The sequence below is a fragment of the Aegilops tauschii genome, chromosome 2 (assembly GCF_002575655.3).
Source record: "Aegilops tauschii subsp. strangulata cultivar AL8/78 chromosome 2, Aet v6.0, whole genome shotgun sequence".
In the NCBI taxonomy this organism is placed as follows: domain Eukaryota; kingdom Viridiplantae; phylum Streptophyta; class Magnoliopsida; order Poales; family Poaceae; genus Aegilops; species Aegilops tauschii.
The window spans coordinates 554,226,574-554,242,546 of NC_053036.3; the positions used below are offsets into that span (position 1 = coordinate 554,226,574).

The following is a 15,973-nucleotide window of genomic DNA, read 5'->3' on the forward strand; positions in this document are numbered from 1 at the left end:
TGTTATTTGATACATTTGAACAATTCAGTGTGTTTAAATTTGAATAATTCAGTGTGTTTAAATTCAAATAATTTGGTTTGTGAATTTTGAATCCGGTTTGTAAACTATATACGTGATTTGCTTGCGCCTTTATATTTATGTTTAGTTTCTATATGTGTGCTAATGGTTGCAATGTATACTAGAATTGCATAAGTTTGAAAGAAAGAAAAAAGTTATATTCCGGTATATTTAGGGCATCGGCTAGGTCCGGTCAAAAGTTAGTGGAGTAAATATACTCCACTAAGCTTTACTTGGCCGGATCCTCCTCTATTTTATAGGAGATCGGCTAGAGTTGGTCTAAGTAGGATGAAAGGAAATCCCACCAGGACGGTTGGAAGCAGATGAATTAGTGTGCATTTTCTTGCGACTTTGAAAGGTGCGTGCATAATTCTGGATTGATTCGATGGTTCTAAAATGCAATTTATACATATACATATATCTTAGTTGTAGGTGTTTATTTCATGTCTTGTAATGGTTCAGCCGTGGTTACGTTTGTTCTGTACTTCTCTCAATAATTAACAAAAATGGTTGTGTGCATCACAATAATGCAGATGTGAAGGTTTAACCTCCTTTTCAGTAAAAAATAATCTTGTGAAGACATGGATTCGATACAAGGTGCATTTATTTATCTCCAACTCGAGATCTCTTGGTTGTAAACTTGTAATACTACCTCCATTCCAAAAAGTAAGGCATTTTTGTTTCGTATTTAAAAGACATGCATTTGACCAATAATTGTGCCATAAATACAAGGATATATGACATGAATCACTAGATTCACATTTAAAATTACTTTGTTATGATAGCGATTTTGTAACACATAAATCAAATATTAAAAGAGTAATTATTGGTCAAAGTCTTGTCTTAACGAAACAAAATACGCCTTATTTCATCGGAATGGAGGGAGTACCTTATCAAGTTGCTTGCACGGCCTACTTTATCCAAAATCTACAACATGAAAAAAGTTGGGCGATGAACTTGTACTTCGAGAGACATGGCACATGCTCACCAGTCCACAACAGACAGTCATGCACTGGTATCTTTCTCGCTTTCTACACGCAAAGCATTCAGATATCAACTGTGAACACAAGGATGAGCCGATGAGCAGGGTAGGTATTCAAAACCAGTGTCCCTACAAACTTGTGCAGCACTATAGATGGATGCGGAACGGTATTAATCCTGTGGGGCAAATGAAAGCCGGTTAGATATAGTATGTGCTACATACGCACCCTGTACCGAAGTGCACACATACTCCCTGCATGCCCATGCTTATGCGCACAGTACACGTATGTTGATGCGAGAATGCAGCCAGCTAGCTAGGGCATATGCAGGTGCTAGTTTATGTACGTAGTATACTCCTGCACCAGTAGTTTTAAGTATCATATCACATGTACTGATATATTATGCATGTACGACGTATGCATACGCACTGCCGGTACGCGCGCGCCCGTGATGAATGGAGAGTACTATATACACATGTACAATTCAGGAGAACAGAGGAAGTAAATGCAGTACTTTTCCTTTGGCGCAGCGCAGAGACAAAAAAATATGTACTACCGTTCCAGTCGAGCTAGCGAATCCAACATATGCCCTCCTCTTGCAAGCAAGAGGCCAGCTAGTGTTCCCTCCCCTATTTTGATTCAGATTCTCACCGGCGCGCGAGACATGTACTGTTCTGCCATCTGAGCTGATGTGAGAGAGAGAGAGAGAGAGAGAGAGAGAGAGAGAGAGAGAGTTGCTTTTTACCTGTGGTCATGGTGGTGCACACCCAAACGGCATAGCCGCATAGCGCTTCCGTTGCAACGCTAGCGCATGCCACAGATTTCTTTCTGTCATGCTCACATCCCCTCCGAGGACGTGGGTCTCCTGGTCATCCATCTATCACACTCATCACGGCCCACATTGATCTATCCTCTTGTCCAAACACTTTCAACATCGTTAAATAGTACTACTTGTTCTGTTAGATATATATAACCATAAACGACACTCTTAGCTAGAAACACACAAGCACAGATGAAGATGACAGTATCGAGAGATAGATGATCCTCATCGCATGCATAAGTACAAGTTGGCACAAACCTAAGGCCGTTCATATCCTAGACTTTGAACAAAAAATCAATCTCTCTCACAAGCAATAATAAGAAGAAGCAGAGAACAAACATAAGAAAAGTAACAAAGTAGAAGAAAAACAACTCTCATCTTTCTTCCTTGCTGACCTTGTGGTAGTTAATCTTCAAGGTTGTTTAGCTGGAGATCTCAAGTGTGTGTAACCGTATGCGTAAACCCTGCCTCAAGTAATTTAGCCTCTCTTTCCTTGCTCAAACGTGCTCCCTGCGGTGCTAGAAGTAGTGGACCAATCTAGCATGTCGAACGGATCCAGCTCCTTGGCCACCGCCTTCTCCTGGCCACCATGATCGCCGGCACCACCGCTTGGCCTGGCTTCCATGTACTCCTTGGAGAAGATGAGGCTCATGGGGTCTGACTCCAGCTCGGCGAGGTCGGCGAAGTCAGCAAAGAAGTCCTCATGGTGCTGGCCGGACCCCGGTATCATAGGCCTGTAGCTCTCGCTGAACACCTGGTCCATGAGCTCACGGTGGTCGACCTGCTGCAGTACTCCTGTCACAGTGTCCATGGCTCTCTGGTCTCTCGCCTGCGCTTCCGACGATGATCCTGCCAACGTCTCCTCCTTCACGACCACGGGAGAAGTGCTGGCCGTGGTAGTGACTGTGCTGGTGGTCGTCGTCGCCGTCGTTGTCGCTGCGGCCCGGTGATCCTTTCTCTCCTCCTTGACGTTTTGATTCTGTGTCTGCTTTTCGTTGTGCGAGCTTTTGGAGCCTGAGCCGCTGCCGCCCCCACCGCCGTTCTTGCCGTGGTGAGACCGGGTGGAGCCGGCGAGCGCGTTGCGCTGGGTCGGCCATGGGTGGTTGTGCTCGGAGGTGTAGGTGATGACGAGCATGTTGGGGTCAGTCCTGCTGCGCTCCACCTGCTTTCGTGCTGAACACCCTTTCGAGCTGCTGCATCTGTAGTACCCTCTATTCATTGAAATCAACAAGAACTTTGGTTAGACTCGATCATCTCATCATGTACCTTCATCATTTGCTTCAGAACTTTAGATATTGTATAGCAGTACTGCATGTACTAACACTAGGCCTCCTTAACTAGTGCTGTGCGCCTGCGCCAACTTTATTTTGCTAAGCCAGCATGTACGTAGTAAGTCCACTCCGTGTAGTACTAGTGTCTGGTTTTTCATAAGCAAAGGAAGTAACAATGCTGCGTGCTGCCTGCTAGCTACCAAAATCTCCTGGGTATTACAAAATTTTGGGCTAAAGAGCCAGATTCTTTTTTGATATGTGCTTATGTAAAAATAAGAATGAAATGTAAACTAAAATTTGATGCCTTTGTGAATGGGTCTGTCTAGATCTCAATTTTCTTTTGTTTCAATCGATTAGGAAAAGTGCAACTTCAGTTCAGGGAAAAATGCACTTTCTTTTAGAGTGGTTTTTCTACTCCCGGGTGCAAGGCACAATGGAAAAACACTATGAAACAAATTCCAAAATTTCATGACATCAAACATGATCAAATGTATGAGGTGCTTGCAAAATTTCGTCAACAAAAAACATTCGAGGAACTCTCGACAGAAAAAAAAACAAAATCACAGTTCAAAGTTTTGTGCACTATTTGAGCAGTGATTTTTTTTGTCGAGAGCTCCTCGAATATAACTTGTTGATGAAATTTTGCAAGCACCTCATAAATTTGATCATGTTTGATGTCGCAAAAAGGTCAGAAATTTTGGATGCTGTTTTCAATAGTTTTAGGCACCACACCTTTCCGTTTTTTGAATTGGCTGATACTTAAGAAAATCTCAGTCGATTGAGACCTAAACTGTTTGTAGATTTATGACAGCTCCCTAAAATTGGTAGTAATTATTTACGAAAGATGAGTATATCACATGTATGAGAATTTGCAAGAAGGCCTTAAACTCAATCTAGCTAGTGGTGGGCTACTTGTTATTGAAAATTGAAGTAGAAAGAATTTTCATTTCTCTTCAAAGTGGCATGGCATGCTTAAATTATATGTGTCGGACAAGAATAAGTGAATATCACTCATATTCAACTATATCTATCTTGGTAGATACACTGGCACAAATTATTTCTCTGTTATACTTATATGTGATGTGTGCACCCCCAAAATGACATTTCTAAAGAAGGGGGAACTATATCTGCATGACCGAGGGTTGATTTTCTAGCTAGATATGTACCCATTTGTTTATCTTCCAATTAATTTCAGCGCGCGAGTTCATGCATCGATCATGCAGACACAATATGGAGCTGAGGAATTATATAATGTTGGACCATGCGTGTAACCAAGATTATTTACTCTCATCACTTCAGAAGCTTCATCCTCAATTAAGCACCCGAACTTCGATGCAATGCTAGAAATGTTTCTTTAATTGGATGAAAAGATGTCAACGACTTGGTAATGCCTAGAAGCACCATGCTTATGCATCGATCCAATGTAATCAAATTATTTTGAATTGAACATATATATATATATATATATATATATATATATATAAACTTGTGTTAATTAATTAGTAATTCATGTAGTATATGTACATACCTTGGGTGAGGAGAGCCCTTGATAGGCTTCTGGCCGTACTTCCTCCATGCCCAGAGATCAGAAGGAACCACCTCACCGGTTGGTCTTGAACCCGCCGTTGTCGGTGCCGGAATGCACACCACCTTCCTTGCCTGGTTCTTTCTGTGCACATAGACCAATGGGGCAAGTTATCACTGAGTACATAGATAGAAATATCACAACAAACAGGATAAATATCACAACAAACACCACAAAATAGGTATCAGAAGTTAATAAGAACACGCGATGTTGCATCACTACAAGTAAATACAGACATTTCAAAACAAACAAAAATTAGAAGACATTTCAAAGGTAAGTAAGTAAATAGTAAATTTAATGGAAAGTTTGCAACCAACTAAAATGCACACTAGCGCGATTGCTTAGGGTTTCAAAAGCCGAGCTTCTCGGCCGTGAGGTACAGAAAAGTGACTAGGTCTAGATGCACATGACATGACCTCGATCGCACAGAGGCATTGTTTGGCAATTCAGAAATATTCGCGCCGATCACCATCATCATGTGGCTACGGAGACTCTTGTGCCTAAAACTTCGAGCTCCAGGCACTACTCACAATCTTGCCGATTAATTCTGGTCAAATCCCGAGAAATCCTCGGAACTTCCTCACTTCGCTCTAATAATATCTTCATGGTGAAGTGAAGAACACGGAAAGAAGAAGGGCGAATTAAAGAGCAGCAGAAGAACAAAAGGGCGAGCGCGCGAAGAAATTTCCCTTCGAAATCTACTACTACTGTATGCAGGTATGCATGCAACGCGACGATGATTTCTAGCTTGGATCGGTCCAGATCTAGCTCTATCCGGTGGCGATAGCCGGGTTCCAACCTGCGCTTGATCCCGCTGTTGTTGTTGCGCGGCGACGACGACATCTGCATGCCGCCGATAGCGGCGTCGATGGCGCACCCGGCCGCCTGCCCGGGCGTGATGCCGAGCTTCACCATGTCGCCCGCGGTCATGGCCGGGTACGGGCGTATCGCTATGGGCGACAGCGACGACTGCATCAGCCTCGGCCCCATCCCACCACCGATTCCCGCCGGCATCATCTGCATCCCCCTCGGCAAGAGCGGCTTCCTGCTCATGTCGAACATCTGGCCACCGCCTCCGCCTCCGCCTCCTCCGCAGCCGTTGACGCCGCCGCCGGGGCCCGCTTCGAAGCCGATTTTGGCCATGGCGTCTGGCATGCCATCCAGGAATTCGGGGGCGCCCGACGAATAGTCGCTGCTGAACGGGTCCCCGAGCCCCGCGAAAGGGTCGCCGAAGACGTCGGCGCCGGTCCCCGGTGACGCCGACGGCGGCGGAGGAGGCGGGAACAGCATCGGCTGGTCCGCGGGCTGCAGCTGCCACTCGGCGGCCGTGGACGGGAGGTTGGTGCCGTCGCCGTCGTTATTGCCCGGCATGGCGCCGCCCGCCCGCACGATGTCTGTGAGGTCCCCGCCGCCGGCCTGGTCGCCCTCCATCCTCTGGAGGAAGTAGTCGCACATGGCTGGCGAGCGCGCAAGCTAGCTAGGGTTCTCCACTCCCTCGGCCCGCCGATCTCTTCTCCTCTATAGCGGATGCTCGCCGGGAGCAAGCAAGAGGAAGAGCTTCACCGCCAACCGCTCAATAATTCCCTAGCATGCTCTTCCACACCAAGGATCGACCGAATCGTGGCAAGCCGATTGAGCGAGCTATATATGATATAGGTGTCGCTGGAGACGCGGGCTGGCCCGATCTGCTTGGAGAATGAAGCTAGCAATCATTCAAGCAAGCAGCAAAGCAGCAAGCTAGCAAGTTTATTTGGTGTTATTTGTGTGCGTGGCCGGGCGGGGGCTGCAGAAAAGGAGGTAGGGCGGAGGGGAAGCAGGATGTGATGTGAGAGGGATGATGGGCTAACCGGCTACTCCTCCTAGCTAGCTAGCCAGCTAGTAGCGGCCAAGGAAAAAGGGAACTATCTTTTCTTTACACCAAGCAAGCGAGCTAGCAGCAGATCGAAATGGAGATTGATGGATGGGTAACTTGAGTTGGCTTCCAAAGAGGACAATAAAGAAGTATGTGAGGGCAAGGCAGACGAGATCAGGGGGTACAGGAGGGCGAGAGCGATGGCCGGATTATTTTTGTGGACGGGCGGAAGGAGGGGTGCACACGGGAACGGGAAGCCGATGGACGGGTGGATGGATGGACGGACGCTGACTTTCTCAGGGGCGGGGGAGCGAGGTGTGCGAGCCCCGTACGCAAGGCGGCATGGCCGCGGCGGGTGCTTGTCGCGCGGTAAATAACGTGGCTTTTGCTTTTGCATGCATGCACTCCATATGCATAGGATGCATGCATGGTGAAAACTCAGACTGGGGGCGCCGGATGCCCAGCGCTGCGTCCTTGTACCTTTCTCGGCTTGGCTGACCGAGACCCGACTCCTGACCGATCCTGATAGCATCTGCGTGTGGATTTTGTTTTTTCACTTCTGGAAACCCTGACTGTAAACGCAAAAAATCTTCTACGGGCGTGTTTGTGGTTGCCCCGAGCCCCACCACCTGCTAGAGAAATAATTTTGGCCTGTCTGCTTGGCACTGGAATTTTGGTCTGCATGGTTCTTAAAAGCACTGCCAGGTCTGACTAGGTACTAACGCTTGAATATGTCGTTTTTCAGCCAGCACTACTGGAAATTTCGTATACGTCAGGTGTGAGGGTCTTCGTCGAGAGTCCAAACACGGGCACTCGGCAAAGTAAGAAACGCCGAGAGCAGCACTCGGCAAACCTGTCTTCACGGCAACTATTTGACGCTATCGTCACGGGCTCACGGTGAACAAGCACTGCACGGCAAACGGGGCAGACGCCAAGAGCCACACACGGCAAAGGGAAGCCACGTGGCATGCCCGTTCGGAACTGACGGCGCCTTCACTTGGTTTACCTATACCGAGAGCCGCGACGTCACCCTCGGTAAAAACACGTCACATAAACATTTACCTACCTGACATGTGGTCCCATTGGTCATATTTATCTTAAAAGTTTTAAATTATTTGCTAAATATTTAAAAATAATAATATGACGATGTCTTTGCCGAGAGCTGCTCTCGGCGATGCTGAATATACGACTGTTGACTAAACCCTTCGAAACTGACCAGTGGGACCGGGTGTCCCACATGGCAGCTGACCTTTTACCGAGCGTCACGGCCCTCAGAAAAGAGTGGCACTACTGTAGTAGTAAAGTGCTGCTCAGCTGACTTCTTTTCCGAGAGCCACACTCGAAAATGGAGTGGCACATCGTTAGTTTCAGTTCTCAGACGAGCCCTTTTCCGAATGTTGCTCTCGGTAGCCTACCTGTTTCCGAGCGTGACTCTCGGAAATGTGTCCCATTGCTTTTGTTTTTAAGCTCTTTCCTATTTGATCCCTGCAACTGAAAACAACTACAGTTCAATTTCTGTATATATATGCAGTGCAGAAAATGTTACATAACAAATGAATGGGGGAGCTCCTAGCTCCCAAGAAATTCATCGAGTAAGACAACACAAACATAGGCATAATTTGAGGTAGTCCACATATATAGGCGAATGTTTCATACTAGTACATATCACACACAAGTTCGCAAATTCGTACATATTGTTAGAGCATCTCCAGTCGTTCGGCCCCCCAGGGGCTTGAAAAAGCGCCGCCTGGGGCGCGCCGGCGAAATTATCAGCGTGGGGGCGGTCGGTTTCCCAACCGTCGACACACGCCCAACCCAGACGCCTTTTTTCTGAAGATAAACTCAGCCAAACACTGACACATTTTGTCCAAACTCGGCCAAACATGCCGATTTTCATTAAATATTTGTACATATGAACTTAAACATACTTAAAAAAACTAAAAAACACTAAAAGAACTACTACGCCGCCCCTCCTACAGGCCGAAGAACGCGCCGAAGGCGCTGTAGTCACCGCCGTCGTCGGCCTCCTCCTTCTTCACGTTGTCGCCATCCTTGCTGCACCCCTGCCCTGCATCGCCTTGGCGGACGGGCTTGGTTGGCGGTGGAGGTGCGTCGTCGGCACTGTCCACGAGGAAGATGACGCCGCCCTCGTCACGGCCGCAGCGCCGGGCGGCGATCTCCTCTAGGGCGCGGTGCCGGCGCTCCATTTCCATCTTGGCGTAGTCCTCGCGCGCCCACTTAAGGGTGGCCTCGTCGGCGGCGGCCATGTCGTTGTGCTTGTTCCTGACGGCGACGAACCCCGGCTCCGTCTTGGCCTTGACGAGGCGGGAGGAAGAGGAGCCACGGCCGCCCTTGTTAACCACGAGGGCGCTGCTGCGAGTGCACCGCCCGAGCGGCGTCTCCACGGGATCCGCTTTGACGCTGGTGAGCACCGGCGAACCGGAGGAGAGGGAGGAGGAGGGGAGGGAGGACGATCCCACCATGCGCCTCGGCAGCCAAATGTCGCCGCTCCGACGAGGGACAGGCGCCGGGGCCACCGGGTACTGGAGCGGCGTCTCGTTGCCGCCCTCGAGGTGCGCGAGGACGTTGTGTAGCGTCCTCCCGGGGACGCCCTACCACAGGCGGCGGCCGTCGGCGTTGTGGCGCCCCCTCACCGACGCGTTGTTGGTGCAGGCGAGCTACTCCTCGTGGCGGCGTTGGAAGTACGCCACCCAGCCTGCGTGGTTGTTGGCGGCATACTCCGGGCGGCCGCGCACCTCCTCCGGCAGGGAGGCCCGGACGCGTTCGATCTCGTCGCGGAAGTGGGCGTGGTGCTTGGGGTCGGGCCGCCGGGGGGGGGGGGGGGATTGGGACTCCTCCGGCGCTGAGCCTCCACCTCCCCGGCGCGCACATATTCGGCGGCGCCGGGTAGTTGGCCTCGTGGAGGAGGTGCGCCTCCCACTCGTGCAGAGTGCGGCGGCCTAAGCCGTTGGTCGCCGCCGCGTCGCCGGGTATCCGTTCACCCATCGGAGGCTGGTGGCTAGGGGGAGTGACCGAATGGGGCGCCGGCGACGAGAGAAAGAGAGACCGCGGGGCGAGGAGAGTGCGTCCACCGGCGAGAAGGGGTGGCTTTATAGCCGCGGGGGGGACGGGGCGGCAGCAGACGTGTGTGTACGCGTGGCGGGAAGGAGACGGCGAGTCGCCGGGCTATTTACTGCGCCGCCCGTGGGGAATCAGCGAAAGGCTGACTAGCGGCAGCCTTGGCATTGTTTCGATTCGCCGCGGGAAAACAAGGCGACGAGAACGACGAGGCGCCGTGTGCCGCTGACTCGGCGGTCCCATCGGGCCTTCGCGCCAAAAATGCTTCCCCCAGCGCGCCGGGTTCGGCCTGGGTGCGCCGACGCCAATTTCGGGCCGAACCGGCGAAAATTGGGCTTCTGGGGGCGTGACTGGGCCGTTTTTTAGCGCCGGCGCTAAAACAGTGCCTGGGGGGGGGGGGGCTGTTGGGGGCGCGACTGGAGTTGCTCTTAACTTATAGCAATTCACTACTTGCAAAACACGTGCACGTCACATAGAAGTTCACATGTTCATACAACATCTTGAGGAGGAGGAGGGGCATCATTTCCATCGGGTTAAGATTCCGGAGGAGGAGGAGGTGCATCATTTCCACTGCTTCGAGATTGCATAAGAATCTATAAGAGTAGAGTCACGTGAGGGTGGTTCGTCGCTATATAATGAATGTTCTACTCTAGTTTAGAGAATGTTCTACCTGTAGTTGATTCTCGAGCAGCTTCAACCTTTCGTTCATGTCTGCTCGTTCCTTATTTCTGATCTCCTACTCAGCCAACCACCTTTGCTCCTCTTCAGCAGCCCGCTGGTCCATTATATCATGTAATATGGCATTAGGCTCATATAGGTTGGAACGGTGCTATTTTGAGGCATGGACATAAATGAAAGTTTATGATGCTAACCTTGAGACGCGTTATCTCACGTGACGCGGCGGTTGGGAGACTCCGTATGAACGGAGTTGAGCTGGTGCTCGACGCGTGTATCTCGTGCAGCTTGCGATGCGAGGAGGTGGCGGTCGCCCCGTTGCAAAGGAGGTGGCGTCCATGGCCCTTCCCCTTTCCAGCAATGATGAGAAGCTCAGGATCAAGGGGCTTGGACGTAGGTTCGACGTCCTGCCCATGCACCTCCTGGAAGACCTCTTTGAAGGTCTCGTACTTCTCCTGCGCTGACAAGCTACAGAACTCGACGCCATCCTTGCCCTTGTGGCCTTCTTTCCAGGCCTCCAGGATGTGGACCGGGCGACCAAGCATTGCCTCCTACAAAATTAACCATCAAGTTTAATGAACCAAGATGCACCGTGTGAAAAAGTTAACATCTTAATGCACATACCATGTATTGCTTGAGAGATGTTAGGTTCCAGCTCCCCTGGACATGAGCTAGGCTGGCATTTTGGCGCGATCGTTTCCCTTCTCCACATGCTGCGCCTGCCATGCTAGGTCACACCACATGTCAACCAGGGCCTCCCAACAATCGTCCTTCATCCAGGGTTCCCTAACCTAGTCTGACAAAATCGAATCATTGAGGAACAAGAGGCGGATGACTCAAAGTACTAGCAACCGATGTAGTCACTTACCACTGACAAGTATTCTTCTCGCTCCAAGTTGGTCCGGCAAGCAGTCTTCATCTTCATCTTATCTCCCTTGTCGTCGAGCGTCCGACACTACATCACGGCTTTGTACCGCTACGTGTGCTTGGTGTATGAGAGTATCTTTCGTGCAGATTTCATGATGCCTTTGGTTGCCTTCTCCTTCTCACCATCCACACAAGCAAAGGTTTGCTACAACAAAGCATATGGCAGTTAATACAAGAATTTGGATATGGAAAAATGAAGTGGCGAAGATACTTACAAAAAAACTGGTGATGACCCGGGTTGCCATGGTGACATTGTGCTCGTCCTTGGTGTATTAGTAATGCTCCCAGGTAAAACCTGGCGACGACGGGTGGTCATCACCCATCTTGGCCAACTGAGGGAAGTACTTCCTCAAGAGGGAGCCGATGACATGGTTCGGAGGGCGCGCCCCCTCGGGCTTTGCCGGGATAAATTCCCACCGACAGCATGATGAAAAAGACAAGCATATGTGAGTGTCAAAGTTGTGGCATCCAAAATATGTTGCAAATCAAATGCTTGCCCCTCTCCCGTCGGGGTAATGATAGGACCTTCCCCGGATCATGCCCGGATTTCTTCCTCTTAGAAGTGTTCCTCGAGGTAGACCCCGAGACGTCCGAGGCGACCATGTCGCCTGACTCGGTAGCGAGCAGATCCAGTACATCCAAGTCCACTCCGACATAGCCATCCAATGTCGACTCGTCATCGGTAGCGGCCTGACGGGAGGCGGATGACTCGGTCGTGCCGGAGTTGCTGACGTGGGTCGCCCTACCACTCGAGACTCTCTGGTACTTACTCGACCCCCCCTCAGAATCTGAAAACAAAATAAAATGTATTAGTAACTAAAACGGCACACAAATATAAAACAAAAAAATTGACCGACCCCATCACAGTGCCACACAAATACAATTGAAGCTTCTATAAGAGTGCATTGGTTGAAATCCCTCACCCTCTCCTTCCTAGAAATTTGTCTTTGCTGCAACTAAATTTCCGATATTGTTCATGAAAATTCTTTTGTTTATATCCTACCTAGAAGTGTCACTTTAATTCCAACTCCAATTGATATTTTTACTCACTTCTGTGCTCTCATATCATATCTATTTTATGATTAATTTTTTCTAGCCATCAATCTAGACTCCTAAGTAAAATATTGGTTCCTAAGCAAAATTTTGGTTCCGTTGCTAATCTAAATTAATCTAATGTCTAGTTGAATAGCAGCAGCTCACACAAACGAAATTTTGAATTAGTGTACCTAATCAGATGTTACTTAATTGAAATCTAAGCTAAGCAAAATTTACCTAATCTAGATTTAACCTAAGCAAAACCTTAACCTAAGCAAAATTTGGTGGTGTTGAGGGGGAGAGAGAGACGGATGGGAGAGGGAGCCAGAGGGGAGAGGGATGGGGTTGAGAGGTGGGGTGGTGGGGGCAGTGGGGTGGGAGGTGGGAGGGGGTGGGAGGGGATGGGAGAGGGAGGGTTGACCTGAGTGCATCTCGAGCTGCCGCGCCACCAGTGGCCCTCCACTACGGCCACCGTCGTTGCGCCGCAAAGAAGAACCGCCGTGGTGGGAGCCGGCCATGAAGAACCGCAGTTGTTGGCAGTGGCGGCAGCTGGTGGCGGGGGCGGTGTTGGCAGCTGGTGGCGGCGGCGGTAGTTGGTGGCCGTGGCGGCGGCGATAGATGGTTGCTACCTCTTAAGCTTGCGTTGATTTTTCCCTTGAAGAGGAAATGGTGATGCAGCAAAGTAGAGTAAGTATTTCCCTCAGCTTTGAGAGCCAAGGTATCAATCTAGTAGGAGACAACACACAGGTCACCAAATACCTACACAAACAAACACCAACTTGCACCCAACGCGACAAAGGGGTTGTCAATCCCTTCACGGTTATTTGCAAAGTGAGATCCGATAGAGATGGATAAACGGTAAAGTAATATTTTTGGTTTATGGAACGGAAATTAAAAGATTTCAAAGGAAGTAAATTGGAAACTAAAATTGTAGATCGAAAACTTATATGATGGAAAGTAGACCCGGGGGCCATAGGTTTCACTAGAGGCTTCTCTCAAGATAGAAAATATTACGGCGGGTGAACAAATTACTGCCGAGCAATTGATAGAAAAGCGCAAAGTTATAACGATATCTAAGGCAATGATCATGAATATAGGCATCACGTCCGTATCAAGTAGACCGACTCCTGCCTGCATCTACTACTATTACTCCACACATCGACCGACTCCTGCCTGCATCTAGAGTATTAAGTTCATATAACAGAGTAACACATTAAGTTAGATGACATGATGTAGCGGGATAAACTCAAGCAATATGATGAAAACCCCATCTTGTTATCCTCGATGGCAACAATATAATACGTGTCGGTCCCCCTTCTGTCACTGGGATCAAGCACCGTAAGATTGAACCTAAAGCTAAACACTTCTCCCATTGCAAGAAAAACCAATCTAGTTGGCCAAACCAAATCGATAGTTCGAAGAGACTTGCAAAGATATCAAATCATGCATATAATAATTCAGAGGAGATTCAAATAATATTCACAGATAAGCTGATCATAAATCCACAATTCATCAGATCTCCTCAAACACAATGCAAAAAGAGTATTACATTGAATAGATCTCCAACAACATCGAGGAGAACATGGTATTAAGAATCAAAGAGAGAGAAAAAGCCATCTAGCTACTAGCTATGGACCCGTAGGTCTGTGGTAAACTACTCACGCTTCATCGGAGAGGCAATGGTGTTGATGTAGAAGCCCTCCGTGATCGAATCCCCCTCCGGCAGGACACCGGAAAAGGCCCCTAGATGGGATCTCATGGGTATAGAAGGTTGCGGCGGTGCAAAAGTGTTTTTGTGGCTCTCCTGTTTGGTTTTGGAATATTTGAGAATATATAGGCGGAAGAAATAGGTTGGCGGAGTCACGAGGGGCCCACAAGGGTGGGGGCGCGCCCTACCCCCCTAGGCGTGCCCTCTGTCCTTGTGGGTGCCTCGTAGCTTCCCTGACGTGTACTCCAAGTCCTCTGGATGTCTTCTGGTCCAAGAAAAATCATCGCGAAAGTTTCATTCCGTTTGCACTCCGTTTGATATTCCTTTTCTGCGAAACTCTAAAACAAGGAAAAAATAGGAACTGGCACTAGGCTCTACTTTAATAGGTTAGTCCAAAAAATAATATAAAATCGCATATTAATGCATATAAAACATCCAAAACAGATAATATAATAGCATGGAACAATCAAAAATTATAGATACGTTGGAGACGTATCAAGCATCCCCAAGCTTAATTCCTGCTCGTCCTCGAGTAGGTAAATGATAAAAACAGAATGTTTGATGTGGAATGCTACCTAACATATTTATCCATGTAATTTTCTCTATTGTGGCATGAATATTCAGATCCGTATGATTCAAAACAAAAGTTTAATATTGACATAAAAATAATGCTTCAAGCATACTAACAAGATAATTATGTCTTCTCAAAATAACATAGCCAAAGAAAGCTTATCCCTACAAAATCATATAGTCTGGCTATGCTCCATCTTCATTACACAAAATATTCAAATCATGCACAACCCCGATGACAAGCCAAGCAATTGTTTCATACTTTTGATTTTCTCAAACCTTTTCAAATTTCACGCAATACATGAGCGTGAGCCATGGACATAGCGCTATAGGTGGAGTAGAAGGTGGTTGTGGAGAAGACAAAAAGAGGGAGATAGTCTCACATCAACTAGGCGTATTAACTGAAGGAAATATGCCCTAGAGGCAATAATAAAGTTATTATTTATTTCCTTATATCATGATAAATGTTTATTATTCATGCTAGAATTGTATTAACTGGAAATTTGATACATGTGTGAATACATAGACAAACAGAGTGTCACTAGTATGCCTCTACTTGACTAGCTCGTTGATCAAAGATGGTGATGTTTCCTAGCCATAGACATGAGTTGTCATTTGATTAACGGGATCACATCATTAGGAGAATGATGTGATTGACTTGACCCATTCCGTTAGCTTAGCACTCGATCGTTTAGTATGTTGCTATTGCTTTCTTCATGACTTATACATGTTCCTATGACTATGAGATTATGCAACTCCCGTTTACCGGAGGAACACTTTGTGTGCTACCAAACGTCACAACGTAACTGGGTGATTATAAAGGTGCTCTACAGGTGTCTCCAAAGGTACTTGTTCGGTTGGCGTATTTCGAGATTAGGATTTGTCACTCCGATTGTCGGAGAGGTATCTCTGGGCCCACTCAGTAATACACATCACTATAAGCCTTGCAAGCATTGTGACTAATGAGTTAGTTGCGGATGATGTATTACGGTACCAGTAAAGAGACTTGCCGGTAACGAGATTGAACTAGGTATTGAGGTACCGACGATCGAATCTCGGGCAAGTAACATACCGATGACAAAGGGAACAACGTATGTTGTTATGCGGTCTGACCAATAAAGATCTTCGTAGAATATGTGGGAGCCAATATGAGCATCCAGGTTCCGCTATTGGTTATTGACCGGAGAGGTGTCTCGGTCATGTCTACATAGTTCTCGAACCCGCAGGGTCCGCACGCTTAACGTTACGATGACGGTTATATTATGAGTTTATGTGTTTTGATGTACCGAAGGAGTTCGGAGTCCCGGATGAGATCGGGGACATGACGAGGAGTCTCGAAATGGCCGAGACGTAAAGATCGATATATTGGACGACTATATTCAGACTTCGGAAAGGTTCCGAGTGATTCGGGTATT

At 48.1% G+C, this 15,973-nt stretch overlaps 1 protein-coding gene across 1 annotated transcript; it reads right to left on the reverse strand.

Moving 5' to 3' along the window:
• Positions 1 to 2,050: 2,050 nt before the first annotated feature.
• On the reverse strand, positions 2,051 to 6,806 carry LOC109783694 (uncharacterized). Its single transcript, XM_020342293.3, has 3 exons — positions 5,513 to 6,806; positions 4,657 to 4,797; positions 2,051 to 3,068 (listed from the first exon to the last, which is right to left on the reverse strand). The coding sequence occupies exons 1-3, from the start codon at positions 6,166 to 6,168 to the stop codon at positions 2,336 to 2,338; spliced, it is 1,530 nt and encodes a 509-aa protein (XP_020197882.1). The 5' UTR covers positions 6,169 to 6,806; the 3' UTR covers positions 2,051 to 2,335.
• Between the last annotated feature and the right edge of the window lie 9,167 nt (positions 6,807 to 15,973).